The 19,506-nt window shown below is 25.4% G+C and overlaps 4 protein-coding genes across 9 annotated transcripts; 1 reads left to right on the top strand and 3 right to left on the bottom strand.

Annotated features, from left to right (window-relative positions):
- Window positions 1-1,101: 1,101 nt before the first annotated feature.
- Atg14 (autophagy related protein 14) lies at window positions 1,102-4,825 on the bottom strand. Of its 2 annotated transcripts, XM_011498043.1 has the most exons (10): window positions 4,262-4,825; window positions 3,743-3,959; window positions 3,101-3,206; window positions 2,940-3,021; window positions 2,627-2,864; window positions 2,266-2,441; window positions 2,016-2,172; window positions 1,759-1,935; window positions 1,510-1,639; window positions 1,102-1,307 (listed from the first exon to the last, which is right to left on the bottom strand). In XM_011498043.1, exons 2-10 carry the CDS (start codon window positions 3,940-3,942, stop codon window positions 1,143-1,145), a joined length of 1,431 nt encoding a protein of 476 aa, XP_011496345.1. In that variant the 5' UTR covers window positions 3,943-3,959; window positions 4,262-4,825; the 3' UTR covers window positions 1,102-1,142. The 2 variants fall into 2 exon arrangements, with proteins under 2 accessions (XP_011496345.1, XP_011496344.1); XM_011498042.1 differs by having other exon boundaries at window positions 3,743-4,825.
- Window positions 4,826-7,860: 3,035 nt separating this feature from the next.
- PTPMT1 (protein tyrosine phosphatase, mitochondrial 1) lies at window positions 7,861-10,009 on the top strand. Its single transcript, XM_011498039.1, has 5 exons — window positions 7,861-8,014; window positions 9,222-9,364; window positions 9,421-9,501; window positions 9,570-9,788; window positions 9,871-10,009. Exons 1-5 carry the CDS (start codon window positions 7,861-7,863, stop codon window positions 10,000-10,002), a joined length of 729 nt encoding a protein of 242 aa, XP_011496341.1. The 3' UTR covers window positions 10,003-10,009.
- On the bottom strand, window positions 9,295-14,461 carry AlaRS-m (alanine--tRNA ligase, mitochondrial). Its single transcript, XM_011498040.1, has 13 exons — window positions 14,186-14,461; window positions 13,838-14,011; window positions 13,437-13,777; window positions 12,975-13,256; window positions 12,742-12,886; window positions 12,499-12,671; window positions 12,100-12,431; window positions 11,730-12,018; window positions 11,167-11,562; window positions 10,747-11,097; window positions 10,462-10,660; window positions 10,162-10,396; window positions 9,295-9,368 (listed from the first exon to the last, which is right to left on the bottom strand). The coding sequence occupies exons 1-12, from the start codon at window positions 14,393-14,395 to the stop codon at window positions 10,163-10,165; spliced, it is 3,126 nt and encodes a 1,041-aa protein (XP_011496342.1). The 5' UTR covers window positions 14,396-14,461; the 3' UTR covers window positions 9,295-9,368; window position 10,162.
- Window positions 14,462-15,978: 1,517 nt separating this feature from the next.
- LOC105360979 (SAP30-binding protein) lies at window positions 15,979-18,008 on the bottom strand. 5 transcript variants are annotated; one of them, XM_011498035.1, is made up of 3 exons: window positions 17,716-18,008; window positions 17,597-17,658; window positions 15,979-17,183 (listed from the first exon to the last, which is right to left on the bottom strand). In XM_011498035.1, the coding sequence occupies exon 3, from the start codon at window positions 17,076-17,078 to the stop codon at window positions 16,068-16,070; it is 1,011 nt and encodes a 336-aa protein (XP_011496337.1). In that variant the 5' UTR covers window positions 17,079-17,183; window positions 17,597-17,658; window positions 17,716-18,008; the 3' UTR covers window positions 15,979-16,067. The 5 variants fall into 5 exon arrangements, 4 of the variants coding, with proteins under 4 accessions (XP_011496337.1, XP_011496338.1, XP_011496336.1 ...); XM_011498036.1 differs by having other exon boundaries at window positions 17,597-17,625; XR_912819.1 differs by having other exon boundaries at window positions 16,984-17,064; window positions 17,138-17,183; window positions 17,597-18,008.
- Window positions 18,009-19,506: the final 1,498 nt, after the last annotated feature.

Below are 19,506 nucleotides of genomic sequence, written 5' to 3'. Positions count from 1 at the left end.
TACATTGAATATTAATTGGACAATTATGTTGATCTAGTCATGATTGTTACAATTAATATATTACTGTTCAACACATGTCAAAGTGGATGTTTTCTTATAAAAGAAAATTATATATATATATATATATATATATATATATATATATATATATTGTATATCACATTCAATAGATTTTTTAAAAAGAAACATAACTCAAATTGATAGTCAGTTTCTATGTATAAAGATAAGTTGCGTAGTAAGTAAGTCCAATTAATTTTCTTTTCAATTATTCTGACGTACTATGTTTATAACAGATGTAAAAAAATTTATTTCGAGGAATTTTATAACCCTGCATTATTTTATATTTTTATTTTTAACTAATTAATGACAATACATGAGATAATTCATCTTTAAAATACTAAATAAGACAAAATTGTTATCTAACTGTATAAAAATAACATCATTTTTTATTTAAAAATTGATGCATTTATAATTTTTATAGACTTGATCTAATTATTCAACATTCATTGTATAAATATGAATTTCGAACGTTCATAGTACATACAATCATTTTATACAATTTCCATTTACGACCATTTCCATTTACATTTTCCAAAAAATATAAGATAATTTATTAGAAATTATAATATTAAAAATTGTATGGTATTCTGACGATACAATAATATATCTTTAAAATTGAATCTTATTTTTTTTCTATTATGATACTTATAATAGTAATCTGATAACCTAATGAGACCAATTGATTTATAGTTAAATCGAATATTCTTTTTCTATATATTGTCAATTATTCATTTTAAAATTGGACTAAATAAGTTGTAGAAAATTATAACTTTATAGCAATAAGCAGAAGCAAAAATAATAAAAATTAGATTACGATTTTTAATAGCTAATTTAAAGATATTATTACTAAACTTAAACAAATTCTATAAGATAATCTAGTGAAATGAATTTAAAAATAATATCTATTAAATTAATAGTCAGTATAAAAAATTTATCTAAAATATAAATTATAAAATTAGTCATTTAATTAATATTTTATAAACTTTTGAGTGTTTTTATGCCTATTAAATATTGAAAAAAAATTGAATAAATATCCTTTCCTGCCTGCAGTAATCTTGTAATATAAAAAACCTAAACTCATTCTATTTATTAGTTGTCCAACCTCTCCATATAGAAGCAATACTGGCCGCTGCACTTGTTACTAAACCTCCAGCTACACTTTGATTAACTTGCATGCTAGACGATTGTTGGCTAGCCATTGCTCCAGGAATAGGAACAGCCATTTCTGGACAGGCTACATTCGGAACCTAAAATTTAATATTCATAAATTTTTCAAATTACACCGATAATTAAAGAATTTTTATTACAATAATTTAAATTAAAACATTATACATTCATAAATATTTTCTCAATACAAACATTTTTTCAATATTATTATTACAGTAATATTTTTTAATTATTTATTTAAAAGGGAAGTTAGAAAATTACGTAAAATTCTTATTGTCTTACCGCTTCCCATTCCCAATTAAAAGCATCTTCTTCTTCATCAGAAGCAGAATCATCACTATTTTCTAAATCTGTAACTAATTGATTGTGCAAATGTGTAATCACATTGGGATCTATTTCGATGGGGCCGATTCTATAATGAAATGTTATCATAAATTTCTTGTATTATATATATATATATATATATATACATGTAATTATATAGTAAAATACACATATTGTAATTATATAGTAAAAATTTTAATTAAATACCTTCCTAAATCACTAATTTCAGTGTTTAGTAAATGCATAAGATTCTTTAGAGTATGCATTGGATGTAACACCGATGTATCAGTATTTTGAGTAAAGCAAAGATGCAAAATATTACTATTAAGCCTTGCTACTTTTCTAGCAAATTTTTGATCTGACATTTCACTTCCATAAAATTCACTGAAATAAAAAAAATTTGATAAATAAAAGCTTTATGCAAGAGTAATGAAATCAAATAAATTAATATTGTAAAATTGAACCTGTATGCAAGTTTATATGGAAGTCGAACGTTAAGATAATAAGCAATAATATTGACAAGTTGGGTAGCATATGTAAGGGCTGCATTAATATTATATGCAGGATTGTGTATTGCATTTTCCTTATTTCCACCAGGTACGCTGTCTTTATTTTCTGCCACTAATTTAGAAATTATTCAATTTGAATTTGAAAACATTATAACTTATTAGTATGTTTTCAGTTTCAAAATATATTTGCAGTGAATGTACTCACCCCACAGTGAGTAAGCACTATAATCTCCAGACCCAGGTAATGTAGGCGCAACAATGCGATGATGTACTTCTAGACTATTCTCTGTATCGTTGATCCATTTTCCACGTACGTATGATGTTCCTGAAGCATCAGCAAGGGCACAAGTAACCATATCCGTAATGGATCCATCATCTTCGCTAAAGCACAATAAAAATAATTATAGATTACAATTTCTTTTATTGCCAGTTAATTTAAAAAAAAAAAGAAAATCATATAATTTCAAGTAATTTTATCAGATTGATATAAAAATGAAATTAAATCGTTTGAGCGGCAAAATTGAATTAAGCATTGTCTTTTTCTATACAATACTCTTTGATCTTACCTTTTAGTAGGCTCAACTTGACTTAATGGAAATATATATTGAATTAATTGCTTTGCAGCTATTCTTATTACTTTCTTCAATTGTTGCCTTTTTCTTTCTACGGATTCTTTCTGCCTTTCATGTCTAACTTTTAAATCAATGACGCATCTACGTAATTTTTCTACTTGCTCTTCATGCCTTGGTAATTTTAAAACAATTTGTGAATTAACTTCCTTTAAAATATGTAATCGTTGATTCCCTGCGATGTACAAACAAGCTTATAAGAAGTATTCTAAATATATTAAAAAAGTTAATAAGAAAATAATGATTGTACCTCTAATTATATTTTGTCTAGTTTCATTTTCAAGATTTTGGAGTAGTCTTATTCTTTCTTTACAAGCATTTATATCACAAATCTATAGAATATGAGAATATGATAAGTTGTAAATACATTAAATATATGAATAAGTATATTAAGTCTTAAATAGATTATACCAATTTATCACGTTGTTTATGTTTTTCAAGAGCTTTTGTACATTTTTCTTCCAGCTGATTTCGTACAAGGTTTAACCTTAAGAACCGTTGTTGCTTATCGACAAATCTGTGAAGTACACATGCACACGCATTCGTAAGATTATATTTAGAAAGATCGATACAATTTCTGTAGAAATTACAGTCTATCAAGATACGAAAACAAAATTTTCATTTGACAGTATTTCCATCAATAGTCGTATGCTATTTACAAATAGAGTATTTTATTAAGACATAATATATTTTGTGAACTTTACAAATATACAGAATTACAGAATATACAACATATAAGCCTAACTCTGAATAACAACAAAATAAAAACTCTATATATTCAGATAAAACTAGCTCGCCAGAATTCTAAAAATGTTTTTATTAACTTCCAATTACGAGATAAATACCTCCGAACTATAAATAATAAAATTAATTATTTGTATATATTATCTATACAATTATTTAACTTTATTAAAGAAATACAAGAAATGCAAACTGCAAGGGACTAACGTTTATTACTTGATATCTTTTTCGTTTTGTATAATCATCAGAATAGACAAATAAAAAAAAGAAAGGCATAAAGAAAGGTCGGAGAAAGGACATAAACATACGTACCGTTCAGTGTAAACTGAAACCGAATGGACGAATTCCCCATTTTGTACACATTGTCTACAATAGAAATTTCTTCGTCCATTATGGCATAATGGACACTTGAGGAGATTAATACCGAGTCGCTCGTTCACATCCTCCAACTCGGAGGAAAGTTGGAAATCCGTGGGCATCGTGCAGGATCCATCGGAACTGCTCGTCGCCATAACCCAAGATACATGGACTACTCGAAGTAGAAAGAGAGGAATAGTAGAAGCGAAACTGTTAGTAATGAGCAGCAAACCGAAAAAATAATGGGTACACTGCTCTGTTCCGTCTGCTGTCATTCATCAGCTGATCCGTTATTTACCTTCTCCTCAACGCGCACAGTACGACAGAGACAGACAATGAAATAAAGAGAGGGGGATTAACAACAGTTGGGTACAAAGCGAGAGGGAAAAAGAAAGCGAACGAGCGAAAAATGAAAAGGGGAGAGATGCATTAGATCCTTCAAATATCTTATCTTCCTTTAATTAACGACTTTACCATACGAAATTAATTTAAATCAGATCGATGCTTCGATTCCCAAAATCTTCCTTGTGACGACGCACAACTGCAGCCCATATTGCTGCAGATGCACACTATGCGCACTTACAACTCTATATACGTATGAGCTATAAGAGATACATAACAATGAAATAATTATCACGCGGACGGCGAGGAATGTGTGCTTCGATGTGTACTACTGTATGTCTGCACTTCAGCAATTATATATACAAAGTAGATGGCGGGCATGACAACAGATGATGCGCCCATTCAAAATACGAATATTTACAATCTCATGTAAAAGACAAATTAGCTTCGAATTTATATTAAACTGTAACATTTCATTTACAGAGGCATGATATTTTTACTGCAAAATGACAATATAACTATTTCATTCTAATGAACTTTTCGTTCCAACAAGCCTGCTGATATTTGAGATACGCTGCGTCGCACAATGACAAAAATCAAACAAACTTATAAAAGAACTAACCTTAACATACAACCATAGATTTAAGAAAAGTAGGACTCCTACAAGTATAAACAATGAAATTATGGGAATTGATGATTTTTGATGAAAGTAGGGAGAAGCTTATTATGTTGGATGTTCGATGACTCTGACAAATCTAAGTAGCTATATCTATATAAAAGAGAATCGAATTTTTCAAAAACAAAAAAAAAATAAAAAAAAAAGTACCGTTATGTATATTCCGTTATATATATATATATATATATATATATACACATAATGATACGATATATAATAAAAATTTTATCATTCTACAATCAATGTAATAATAGAAATATATCAATGCCTGAACGCTTACTAAAACAATGGAAAGCAGTATAAAACTATTGAATGAAGCTTCTCTTCTATCAAATTCTAGAAGTTTAATGAAAGCAATTATCAAAATTTAAATCATTTCATTTTCAAATGCAAGGAATATTGATTACATTTTGACTATTCCATCCGATGGTCTATTTAATATCATATAGCAAGTTACTTAAAATTCATGGATTTAAACTTTACAATACGTAAAAAATAAAAAAATAATTTTATTTTTAAAACTCAAAATTTTCATTAATTATTAAACCGTTTTAATTCATTTAAATAAATATAAATAATTTTTCATAAAAATAAGAGTAAAAAAAAATTAAGGATCTATATTTTTAATTTAAAGATTTAAAATTTTATTTCGATGAATTTGTAAAAATTAAAACATTATGCACAAAATGAATAGAATTTTGTACAATACTCTTTCAGAATTATCAAATTAATTTTATCATTGCCTATATAAGATAAGAGTTTTAAATTATTACCTGGGATTATATTTTCAATCTCAAAAGAAAAATTTAAAAGAATTAGTATTATATATATATGAATTGCTGATGGTATGAATTTAGTATTATAAGCTGTGGATAAAAATTTATTAGATCTTTATAAATGTTCAATTGTTTAGTTAATTATATATGAAAACATGAATATTTAAAGATTTTTCACCAAAATCGATAACTTATGAGCGTATTAAATCTTAATTTTTTTTTTATCCGTAAAGCACCAGCTTTTCACGTTAATAGCAAAAATGTTGATCATTATTAATCCTATATCTATTCATTGCATGCCATTGTAATATTTGTAATAAAAGTTTACAAATAATATTTATTGAAATTATATTCTATTTTTAAATAATTAATTTCAATCTAATATATATATATATATATATATATATATATATATATATATATATATATATATAATAAATATTTATATAAAGCGCGACTCAAGTATTTATTATATATGTTGAATTATATATTTTATGTATATTAGAATTCGTAAGAAACCGTTCAAAGCATAATACATGTTAGGAGCTTATCCATGATCATTATTTCAGATAAAAATTGTTAATAAGCAGTTTATTTTGAAAAAAAAAAATAAGTTTTGACTTTTCACTGATTTTAAACAAAGTGTTATTAGAATCAGACTAATTATTTCAAGTAAAACTTATAGGAAATAAAAAATTATTAATATTAATTTGAGTTACTCATAAAATTTATTTAAAAAAGAAATATTTTACTTTTAGTATACTTTAAGATATGTAATAATACATAGTTGAAATATTGTTGTTAAAAAAAATGTTTTCGATAAATTTATTGAGATATCAATTGTCACAGACTTGGGACAATTGCAATTGTTTACTTTTTATGGTAATAATTGCAAGTTAACTAGCTGGCGATAGATTTTTTGTCATTTTAAATTAATAATTAATACATGGCTGTTAATAGTTTTTTTTTTTTTTTTTTTTAGCAAAATACAAGTTTCTTTCACTTTAATGTATAATAATAACGAAGCCTTATATTATTTCTAATTTTTATTTGTTATATGGCACGTGTGGAGAAATAAGAATCAAATTTTTTAATAGAAAGAAAATATTAACTTTGAATTTAATATATTTACAAAAGCAGTCACATATTCAATCCTCTATTGCATTAAAAATAAAGTCTTCAAAATAAAAAAAAAAATGTATTAAAAAAGTTTTTTTTACGAAATACTTATAATGTTTAATTCAAATACTGATTTTTTCTATAAATTTATTGATATTCATAATTTTTATATTTGATTATATTTTACTGTATTGTAATAGTTAATTCAATTTTTTAATTGAAAATAAAAATAATTAATTATTGTATTTTTGTTATAATTTATTATTAAATATTTTCAGAAAGTAACTAACACAGGCATTTTAAAGGCATATAACAATGGTAAATAAACGTTTTAGTAAACCAATCGGTAGTGAGAAATAAAATATAAATTTAGTAAACATACAATAAATAAAATTAAATCCTTATCAAAATTTAAAGTTAATTATATTATTTATGATGTAACATTAATTGTATTATTATTATGTTCTAATTCACTTTTCAAAATATTTTAAATAATCCTTGACCAAGAAATACAAAAATTATAATATAAAATGTAGATACTTCGATTTTTTTTAATTTTTATCAATTTTCATAAAGTATATTTTTAATTATTTTATTACTGGATTTTACCAACCCAATTATAAGTTTGGCATTCGTTTTTCACTAACACGTGTGCCAATTTGAGGTACTTTCATATTATTTTCTAGGTTAGCTTTGATATTATTTGGTAATTAAAAATAAATACTTTTATTTCTACTAATTTTTGTCGTCTCCTTAAAATTTCAATAAGTTATTATAACTATTTTATTTTCAGGATAAAGATTTACATTTTTATATGTAGCTTACAATATAAAGTAGACACATTTTCAATTAAATTGTCCAACATGCTCGGAGGTAAAGTAGCAAATTTTAGAGATACATTTCATGTTGTTAATAAAGATATATTGCAATGGTTTCCTGGACATATGGGGAAAGCAATGAAAGACATGGAGAAACATTTAAAAAATATTGATTGCATAATAGAAGTACACGATGCACGGGTACCAGTCTCTGGCCGTTATGCTAATTTTAAGAAAACGTTATGTGGCTTGAAACCTCATATCTTTGTTTTAAATAAAATAGATTTAGCCGATAAGACATATTTACTTCCTGCTATAAATAAATTAAATGGTGAAGGTATAATGAATATCATTGAAACAAATTTGAAAAACGAGACTTGTAAGGAAACAAAAAAAATATTACCATTACTGCAGAAACTTATAAAATCCTCAAATCGTTTTAATAGATGTCAAGAAAAAGACTATTGTGTTATGATAATTGGAGTTCCAAATGTTGGTAAATCTTCGCTTATAAATAGATTGAGAAACACATATTTACATAAATCTAAAGTTGCAGCTGTAGGAGCTATAGCGGGAGTTACAAGATCAGTCATGAATAAAATAAAAATATCCGAAAACCCTTTAGTATATTTGTTAGATACTCCTGGAATTTTGCCTCCAAATATTAGCGATATAAATAGTGGTTTAAAATTAGCTTTAGTTGGGTGCTCTCAAGATCATTTAGTTGGACCTCAAGTATTAGCTGATTACCTATTATTTTGGTTAAATAAAAATAATAGATTTGAATACGTTCAAAAATTAAATTTACAAAGGCCGACCGATGATATAATAGAAGTTCTTTTTCAAATTGCTATTCAATTTAAAAAAGTTCAGAAAAGAAAAAATTTTAATGGAAGTTTCGTTGATATGCCAGATTTGTATTTTGCATCACAATACTTTATTAAGACTTTTAGAAGCGGAGAAATAGGCCTTTATTGTTTAGATAAAGATATTTTAGAAAATCCTTGAAAATTTTTAAAAATTTTTCGTCGGTTGTCATTTTGAAGTGTAAAAGTTCAATTATTTAAAAATAAATTATAAAAAAAATTGTATCTGTAAAATAAAATTGTTAATATTCTTATTTTCTGTAAATAATGTAAATAAATTTGTATTAATTAAAAAAAATTATTATAATTCTTATTAGTGTTCTTTTGAGAAAATATTTCTATTTATTATTATACAAATATTTTAATATAGAATTTTTACATAACAAAGTCTCAAAGTATATTTATCTTGTCTAAGGAGTTCATTAATATTTATTATTGAGAGTATTAAATATTAATAGTATGCATAATGATATTCTTAGGTCATAGTTCAAATCTTTTACAAATGATGTATTTAAACTGACCCCACTCCAAGCCCTACAGGCCCCACTTTTAACTCTCCCCACTCTGTTTTAATACCTGCATCTTTTACTTTGCTTAACTTTCTCCATGACGTTTCTCTTTCCACTTAAGTGTGACACAATTTCATTCTTGAAATATTTTTCTATAAAGCATGTGAAATTTAATATATAGTTAGATTTAAAAAATTCATAAATTTTTACAAATTTTAATTATTTTATGACAAAAATAATCATACAAAATTTACATTAAAGTTTTATATATATATATATATATATATATATATATATATTTAATAGTTTTAATATAATTTCTTTTTAGTAAACATGTTTGCAAGAATTACATTTTATCCATCTTTATTATATAACATATTTATGGAAAAAGTTTCAAGTCGACGATGGTATGATCGTATCGATGACAGTGTTATTCTTGGAGCACTACCTTTTAGAACAGCAACAAAACAGGTAGCTATAAATGAAAATTTATATTAATACGTTTGATAAAAATATTTTTATTTTAGTTAATAAATGAAGAAAATGTGAAGGCTGTTATATCAATGAACGAAGATTACGAATTATGGTTATTTTCAAATACTGCAAAGGTAAGTAATATTTTATATATTATGTATGGTTTATAGAAAAAGTGTTTCTTACGCATCAATATTTATAGGAATGGAAGAAAAATAACGTTCAATTTTTACAATTATCAACTACAGATATATTTGAAACACCTTGCCAAGAAAAACTTAAACAAGGTGTAAACTTTATCCATCAATTTCAAAATTCAGATAAAAATAATATAGTTAGTGAAAAAAAACCGACAATATATGTTCACTGTAAGGCAGGTAGAACGCGTAGTGCAACGCTTGTTGGATGCTATCTCATGACGGTTTATAATTATTTTTTAAATTTAATTTATTCAATTAATAGATATTGTTTTAATTATTTTTATCTTATCCTTTAATTTATAGAAACATAACTGGACTCCTGAAGAAGCGGTAAATTATATGAAGAGTAAACGAGAACATATACTTATGCATAATGCTCAGTGGCAGGCTTTAAAAATGTTTTATAAAGATCAAATAAAACCCGAAAAGTCTTAGTACAAGAATGTAAACAAATTTTTTTTTATCATATATTAATGTATATAGATATAAAAATTTAACTTTAAAATAATATTTAAATATAATATTAAATTTTTTTTACATAAGTATTTTGCAAATATTTATTAAATAATTTTAAATAATATATATAAATCTTACTCTACTGATTTGGTTTATCTTTATTACTTATATTAAGATAAGTCGATGCAAATTTTGTTGCATTGGAAACTGCTTTGTTGATCAACGTATTAAAATCCTGATTAGAAATTTGTATTGGTAGCATGTTATATGCAAAAGATGGATCTTCATCTTTGAAAGTATTTCCTTGTGATTTAAAAATTTGTAGTACTTCTTCCATCCACGTTTTAGCATTGAATAGTGTCGATAGGTGTTCCTGTATTTAAGTGATAAGAGCATTAAAATAACCTGCCTAATCGTTTTATTGTGCGCAATCTTTACCTGAGGAACACAGCATCTGGCTTTAACTTTGTTCTTACAATGTGCAATAATTAAGACTGGAGTTGTTGAAGGACAAAGCTTAATGATATTTTTTAGCGATATATTTTCCAAATATGCATTATTTGGTTGAAGACAATGTACAACGAATGGCATTGATGATGATTCTAACAGTTTTTTAATCTCTTCTTCTATGGTATTCCTTTAAAAACAATAATGTTTATAAAAAATATTGTAACACATTTGGATAAATAATTGGATAATCAGATAATCGTCTGATAAATATACCTTGTTTTACCCCTTTCTTGCATTTTAATATTTTTTAATAATATTTCCAATTTTTCTAAACTTTTTTGTACAGTAATATAAGGGTATATTTTTTTTTTATCCAATAATTCATTTTTTTCACTATTAATTTTGTATTCAAGATCGTTTAATTCTATATTATTTGTTTTGAAATCATTTTCTAATTTTGAGATTCTGTTTGTTAAATTATCACCTGCAAGTCTTGTTAATCGAGCTACTGATCCAGTTACGGCTTTCAAACTTATGCTTAAACTTCCTCGAGATTTCACATTTACAATACAGAAATGCTTTAAAATTCCCGTCATATGTACGTGTGTACCGCAACATGCTTCTCTGCAATAAATTAGAATTATGCATTATAAAAAATAATTATTTGAAAATATTTTTAATAATTTATAGTACTTTGAATTTAATATGTTACTATTTATTTCAATTATTCGGATTCCTGTATCCGGATAAGTTTCTCCGGGAATTATTGTTAAATTCTCTTCATTTAGCATTTCTAAGGCATTTACAATTTTTGTTTTAACAGGAATATTAGCTTCGATGGTCTGATTTATAATATTTTCAACTGCCATTAAGTCTTCTAGCGATAACTTCCTACCAAAAGTACTACATTCAAAGTATAAAATATCCTTTTGTACACTACTTCCACGTTGACCAATTACAGGTAAAATTTTCTGCAAAGTGGCATTTAGTAAATGTGTAGCAGTATGGTGTCTCATGAGTCCCATTCGATTTGTTTCATTGATTGAAATGTGGCATTCATCTCCAATTCGAAGTTCATGTTCTAGATTTCTAAAAATCAAAATTTCAATTTTACTTTAAAGAATCATTTATCGAGTGCTTCCGATTCAAGAAGTTAATTTTGCAATTATTAGCATTAAAATTAGTTATTATTAAAATATTATTAAAACAAACATTTTAAAAAAGTTTTAATAAATATTGCTTTTATTATTACTTACACTTCATCCCAATCACCAAATTGTCCAATATGAATAACATAATCGCGAATTTTTCTTACTTTTTCAAAATTAAATAGCAGATTTTTCACACGAATATGACCTTTATCAGATATTTGACTTCCTGCAGGTGAATATGCATTTGTTTTATCCAATATTATGCCAACTTCTGAATTAGTATTGATAACAGCACTGCTCTCAATGATATTACCACTGTTTGTAATTGTTGCTTCGACAATAGCTTGACTTTCGTCTATGCTGAGTCTTGTATCAGTTTCAGATATTAAGTTTCCTGTAAAGTCAAACACGTTTTATAAAATAATAATAATTATTTTATTATTATTAATCGAAGTAATTAATTAAAAAAAATTACCATTTAAAACTATTCCTAATAATTTACATTTTAATGTTGGAAAATTATATCTTTCATCATTGTATGTGTAAATATATTTCGATAAATCATCTGTTTTTGGTACATTTGCTGATTCGAGTAAATTCAAAGAATAATCGGATATAATTTCAGTATCGACTTTATCAGCTTCATTTCTAGATTGTTTCCGAACCTTATCCAGTACTTGTTTAAAAGCATTTAAATCAAATGCTATTGATTCAATTTCTGACAATTGATGTATTGTTTCCATGTTAAGACCATAGGTATCGTATAATTTATATGCAAAATCTCCTGGTAGGCTGTTGCTTTTTTGCCTGAAATAATGTTTATGTAGATAATACTTAACAATAAAGCAAAATTTTTTCTAATAATAATATGTACTCTAATTTTAAAAAATTTTGTAATTCGTTATATCCCGCAGTCAGTCCAGGTAATGTAGTGTCAGTAACAGTAGAAAGTTCTGGCCGCTTATTTACAATTTTTTTCCAATTCTTTACAGCAGCATGTCTAGCAGATTTCATAATTTCTTCTTCGTATTGTATAATATGTTGTATCTGAACATGAATAAATTAAATATTTAATGTATTCCAAATGAAAATTAAATTAAAGAAATATGGGCATTACTTTATTTAAATTTTTGTAAATTTCTGGATACACATCTCCGAGACTTATGGCAACATGATTGCTTAATTCTGTTAGTAATTTATTTTTTTTAAAAATTTCTTCACTAACATCGATTGCTTTTCGTAAAACTCGTCTAAGTTTATGACTATAATAAATTGTTATTATTATAAACATAAATATAACAATAAATTCTCCTTTAACATTGATTTAATAATATAAAGAACATTACAAACTTCTTATCAGGTAACATTCCATCGGCTAAAGCTACGGTAATCATTCGGGCATGATCGGATAACATTCTATATCCATAATCAATTTTATCTCTATCGGCTATTCCAAAACGACCTTGATATTTTGGTGCATGGGAGTACTTTTCAATTGCATTAAATAATGGTTGAAAAAGATCTGTATCATAATTAGAACGCTTTTTTTGTAATATCGATACTAATCTTTCAAATCCCATTCCGGTATCAATGTAATTCTTTCTTAATGGTATTATTTGTCCATTTGGAAGTCTTTAAAATATGAAAATATTATTTATATTTCATATTAATAAATGTAAGTTATAATAATTATTAAACTTGAAATTATTTCTTTTACATTCTATTGTTTTAAAAAATAGAAGAACTTTTAGAGATCCATACAGTAAACAAATTTTAACAATCCAATAGATGTATTTACTCAAAATAATGTACCTTTGAAATTGAATGAAAACTATGTTCCACAATTCTGTAAGGTCATCGTGACCTTTATTAACTCTATGAGCTTGATTTTTTGATTGCATTGTGTGATCTATATGAATTTCAGTGCAAGGGCCACATGGGCCAGTCGGTCCCATTTCCCAAAAATTGTTCTCTATGCCAAACGGTAATATATGATCTTCTGGTACGCCAAGCTTTAACCAAATTTCCTTACATTCTAGATCTGGTTTCAAATCTAATTTTTCATTACCACTAAAATATGTTACATATAAAAAATCTTTTTTTATTCCATAGATTTCTACTAATAAGTCCAATGCATTTTTGCAGGCGTCTTCCTAATATTAAATAATTTATTTCTTTAAAAATCACAACTATTATTCTTAATCGTATAATACCTTAAAATAATCTCCAAAAGACCAATTTCCAAGCATCTCAAAAAATGTATGATGATAAGGATCGTTTCCAACAATATCTAAATCATTATGTTTTCCACCAACTCTAATACACTTTTGTGAATTTACAGCTCTGCATGCCGGAGGACTATGCTCACCTAAGAAAACACCTTTAAACTAAAAATTTTAAACATTTTTAACAAAAGTGTAACTATTTAAAATTGAGTTAAAGTTTGTTTCATTTTCTTTAATGTTGTATTGAACAAAAGAAGAGGGTAAAATACAATAGATTAATATAAAAATGTTATCATTTAGTAAATTAACAATTAAACTAAAACTAATGAATTATACCTGATTCATTCCTGCATTTACAAATGGAATGGATGGATCATTGAAAGGTAACACTGGACTTGAGCGAATAAATACATGATTTAGATTTTTAGTAAAATAATCTAAAAATTCGTTTCTAATCGATTTTGAACTTTTAAATAACTTTTTATTTGAACAAAGCCTGCGAATTATTATTATGTTATTTACAAAATTCCGTCTACGTATGAACATTATAAAACGAAGTTTTAACAAATACAGGCGTAGGTTAGATATAAATTTTCTTTATGCGTTAAAGTAATATAAATTTATAAGAGCTCTATTTTCAAAAAATTTCTTTTGCTATCGACTTAAGTATGAGAAATTCGATATCTAATGGATTCATTGTATGAGATTAATTTTTTTCAACGAACACAAGACAAAAATAGTGCATTCTACATTATTGCAAGATCAACGTTCTGACGTCTTAACCACAGATGAAGATGATTTGATGTTATAACTTCGGATTATTTTTATAAAAAGAATGCATTGAAAAACAAATACTATTCGATAGTAAATTAAATATTTTTAATTATTTTGATTTTTATAAGTAAACAAGATAATCATAAATATAAAAAATTATACAAATCTGTTGATAAACCAAGGGTATTTTAATATTTACAATCATTAATAAAATTATAATTACATACAAGTTTTATTCGGGAATTTTCATAGGTATTTTAAATAATGTAAGCAATTAAATTGAATGAAAAATATATTTTATTTACATATTTTATAAATTTTAAAAATGTAAAAGCTATTGAATGAAAATAAAATAGAAAAGAATGAGCTTAGTAATAAAATTGAATGAATTTTTATACTGCATTGAAGATATTAAATGATGTTTAAATTACAGTAATTATTTGTAAGGCTTAAAAAAAAATACATTTATTTCAATTTTTCAGCTATGAATATCATTTCTTAAATAATTATTTTTAATTTAGAGTATTAACATGCTACATAGTAGAATGCTTTTAAAATAAAATGGTACATTTTCAATTACCATTATAAATAAAATCATTAAAAAAAATAGTAATTGACAGAATAATAAATACTGAGTGTTATTTTAAATTTTTATTAAAAAATTATTTTTTTTATATACTTTAATCATATATTTATTAAAAATAGATTTGTTAAAATAAGTATTATTTTTGTGATAGAAAATATTTTTATTTACAGAAATTATCATGTTGTACGTATGTTGTCTATAAAATATAATTCTACTATAAATAATAATCAAAATAGCAAATTTTAACTTTTTGTGTTTGTTTATTTTTTAAAATTGTATTAATAAAAAATTTGTAATTTTATTTAGTTTTAAACAGTCATTCAATACAAATAGATATTGTAATTTTTTTTTCTATAAAAGATTATGTCTGCTCTACTTTTATTTCAAGTATTAATGTAAATTGATCAGTTGTATTAAATAGTTACCTTAAATTGAGGAAGTTGAAATAGTTTTATAAAAAATTATTATAAATTTGTTATGGCAGTAGTGTAGAATTTTTTTTTCTTTTTTAATATAGCTCAAAAAATAATTTTGTATGAAAACAGAATATGAAAGCAATTAGTTTAGACCATTTTAAATGGTTTTAAATAGTTTTCATATTTAAAATTCTATCTCATAAATTTACAAATAAATGTATAATGCATGGTACAACTAAAATCAAGAAATTAATTTTTATATTTGTATGAAGGAATTAAAAAACGTAACATTTTTAATTTAATTGAACAAAATAACTGTATTAGCAAAATTTGAAAAAGTTTCTAATGATTAATTTCAAGCATTGAATTGTAGTCTGTAATGTTAACCGTAACAACTGGCTTATTTAACAATTAAATAATATTTACAATAAATAATTATAAGTTACAATCTTTTCTTTGGTAAAGAACCAAAAGCTGATATTACCGTTGCTTTTGTACCAGTGACTGACGAGGTCAATGTTGTTAAAGCTGGTTGAGCTATAACACCTGGCTTTACTGCTGCTGCTGCTGCTGCAGCAGCAGGTATCGTAGAGACTTGATCCCATTTGCTTTTTCTCTTCTTAGCATCTTCTTCTACAGTTGCAGTTGTGTTGCTTTGTCTCTTGGCTGTTCCGGAAACTATTTCAATTTTAGTTTTTTCCTTCCTCGCTTTCTCCAGTTTCTCCATTTCCACTTTTTGTATTTTGGCAAGTTCCTCATAGTAAGAGTCTTTATTCCATTTAAAAGGATCAAATCTATCTGGAGGATAATTGGTACCTAATTCATTTATACTACAATATTGAATTAATTTTTCATAAATAGAGGGGTTCCTAAAGTCTTTCCTTTGTTGTATAAGTTTATTCATATCCAAACGGCCAGATTCCATTTTCCTGTAAAGATTTGTAATTTTTTCCTGTAATTCTATAGGACATGATCCAGATGGATCTGGTGGTATTATAATGCCGTATGCATTTGTTTCACCATCTGAAATCAAATCCCCTTGACAATCAGGAGACTGCTGTTCAGCTATATCCAAAAGTGGTTTCCCATTTACCGAAGACCACACTTCAGAAACTGGTACTACAGTTCCCTCATCGTCAGATACAATTGTATCATCAAAGTACGAAACTAATCTTTGTACCTTTGATGTTACATCTGTCACCAAGGTAGGAGCATTTGGCAAGTTGTTATTAATTTTTCCAATAATATTGGAATTATTGATAGGACTATTTGAGGCTGATGTGCCAGATTTGGGACTGATGACAACCTGGGGATGACCAGCTTGAATATTTTGTGGGACATCTTCTCTGGGAGTATTTGAATTCTCTTGAAGGTCTTCATCCACTCCATCCTCACCTTCTGAGTCGGTATAGGTGGCCGTTAGAGATGCCAGAGCAACACTTTGTACAGACATTGTTAGTTCACTTTGAGTGTCCAATTTGCTATTAAGCAATATTTTGTGTGGGAACTCACCAGTATAGCGAAGCTTTATTCACAGGAAATCTTGTCTATTTAATACCTGAAAAGATAATTGCACGTGTTATTTATTCACCATTCTAAATCATTCCAATTACAATTATACTTAAAATTATAACAAAATATTATTTATTAAATAATACTATATAATATCAATATTCATATAAAAACAATATTCATAAATATATTTAAAAGATTATCAAAAATTTTCTTGTTACTACAAATAGTTATTCGATACAAATATTTGAAAATAATTAAAATAAATTATAATGTATAATTGAAATATATACATGATATAATTGATAATCTATAGGTAATGACGGACCTTCAATACTTTAAATGAAAAAAGCTATACACTAATTAGATGGAATTATCTGTCTTAAGAATAATTAGGTTAAGGTTGACATTATATATTTATAAATTTTTGCAATATAAGGAATTAAGAATATCACCTACCTAGCATATAATAGCGTAGTATACGTTGGCTGCAAATCAATTCACAACCATCAGTTAAGCATCTAGTAAGGCAAAAAAAATAAATAAACTTTTTTAAGAATCTGAATTCTGGACTCTACCTCCACTGCTTTTCAGTACTTTTAGTTTCAGCACTCGGCATATATTCCAAACACACTGGACTTATTTCATTAATCACAGTGAAGCGAGCAATAATAATATATCAATTAGTTAGCGCAAAATAAATCTATTATATAAAATTGTAATGGAATAAGGAAAATCATCAAAACCTCAATATTTAAACAAATAAATTTCTCGATTTTTCCGTAGAATGTGTAAAGCCGTGAAAATATTCCCGATTCCGTTCTATGTTCCGAATTCTGAACCTAACCCCAAATGGATTTCCATCTTCATCTAATCAAATTAATCATCTTTATACAAACACACGCGCGCGCGCACGGAAAAACACACGCCTATATAAATATATATATATATATATATAAATATATATATAACACACACGCGCGCACGCATATGCATATGCATATATATGAATATATATATATATATATATATATGATTACGCATAGCAGAGCCTTTCATGCTGCAGAGAATTGCAGTTTTATTTAATAAAAATTTAAAAGCGCGAATTTTTAAATGAAAATAAATAAACATACTGGAGTATCTATCGGCGTTTCTACATCCACGCGTACAGTCCCATAAGCTCGCGGATAATCATATTCTGAAATAAAAAATTGTATAATAAAAAATAAATATATTTTTCTAAATTCTATGTACAATTTTGTATAGAAATTTAATGTTACAAAAAGTTAGGGTGTTTCAAACGTATCAAGGTCATTTAATTTAATTATAAGAAAATTATATGAAAAAGTTCTCATAAAATTCAATATGAAATTAAAATTTAATATTATTGTTTTTTGTTTAAAGATTGTTAGATATATTGATATTTTATAACTTAACACGTGTAATAAATAGTCAATAATACAAGAACCGCAAAATTCAAGATGTAAACAATATTAGTTCTAAAAAACTGAATATAAATTTAATGAAAAACTTAATTTCAATTAACATTTCAATTAAATTAAATATTAAATAAAATGCACAAAGACAATTATAGAACGCTTATATAATTACATAAATACACATTAGTTAGGGATAAATTGTTAGGGTTTAAAAGAAAAAAAATTTTCCATTATCTCTTACTAAACGATTGACCATAGACACATTAAATACTTTGTTAATTTAGTTTTAATATCAAACAGAAACGTGTTAATGAACCATAGACACTTTAAAAAATTCGATGTATCATAAATAAAGTATCATAAATTTTCTTTCTTTTTTATGAATTAAAAGTAATTGAAATTTAATAATAAAATTGTGCCTATAAATTTGAAATAAATATTCAATTCAATAAATATTCAATAAATATTTGAATATTTTTAAAGTACATTTATTCTTATGTACAGATTATTTTCAAAAACAATACTAACTACTTTTATTAATATATAAATTTAATGTAATGCAATATCATAAAAGCGAGCTATATTAATTGTTCTTGTATTATCACAATTAGTGTAATACTAAAGGTAGTACTATTCATAATAAACATGGTACTTATTTTAATCGAATTTAATTTATAATAAAAGTCACATTTAGCATTTATGGGAAAGTTTTTATTTTTATTTCAAATAGTGTTCAAACTCATCCATTACATTCGTATGAACATTTTATTCGATATATTTATTATTGAAATCATGGTCAATCATACTTTTTTCTAATTTGATTAATTTTTTTAAAACGTATTTTTGAACCAAAAGTATTTATGTATTATTTTAGTTCAATCTTTTATACCCAATTTTACAATATCAAAGTGTTAACTGATGAAGATACAA

Source organism: Ceratosolen solmsi, unplaced genomic scaffold (genome assembly GCF_000503995.2).
Source record: "Ceratosolen solmsi marchali unplaced genomic scaffold, CerSol_1.0 scaffold14, whole genome shotgun sequence".
Classification (NCBI taxonomy): Eukaryota; Metazoa; Arthropoda; class Insecta; order Hymenoptera; family Agaonidae; genus Ceratosolen; species Ceratosolen solmsi.
Note: the sequence above shows the minus strand (reverse complement) of the source record. Positions and strands in the feature narration are given on the sequence as shown.

Coding starts and splice junctions, on each gene's coding strand:
- Atg14 (XM_011498042.1), bottom strand. CDS start 4,062: ATGACAGCAGACGGAACAGAGCAGTGTACCCATTATTTTTTCGGTTTG. Junction 2,442..2,626: donor CAAGTTGAGCCTACTAAAAG/GTAAGATCAAAG, acceptor ATTGTGCTTTAG/CGAAGATGATGGATCCATTA. Junction 1,640..1,758: donor GAAATTAGTGATTTAGGAAG/GTATTTAATTAA, acceptor ATTTCATTATAG/AATCGGCCCCATCGAAATAG.
- PTPMT1 (XM_011498039.1), top strand. CDS start 7,861: ATGAATATCATTGAAACAAATTTGAAAAACGAGACTTGTAAGGAAACA. Junction 9,365..9,420: donor TTAGAACAGCAACAAAACAG/GTAGCTATAAAT, acceptor TTTTTATTTTAG/TTAATAAATGAAGAAAATGT. Junction 9,502..9,569: donor TATTTTCAAATACTGCAAAG/GTAAGTAATATT, acceptor CAATATTTATAG/GAATGGAAGAAAAATAACGT.
- AlaRS-m (XM_011498040.1), bottom strand. CDS start 14,395: ATGTTCATACGTAGACGGAATTTTGTAAATAACATAATAATAATTCGC. Junction 13,257..13,436: donor GTTTTCATTCAATTTCAAAG/GTACATTATTTT, acceptor CATATTTTAAAG/ACTTCCAAATGGACAAATAA. Junction 10,661..10,746: donor CAAGAAAGGGGTAAAACAAG/GTATATTTATCA, acceptor TTGTTTTTAAAG/GAATACCATAGAAGAAGAGA.
- LOC105360979 (XM_011498034.1), bottom strand. CDS start 17,078: ATGTCTGTACAAAGTGTTGCTCTGGCATCTCTAACGGCCACCTATACC.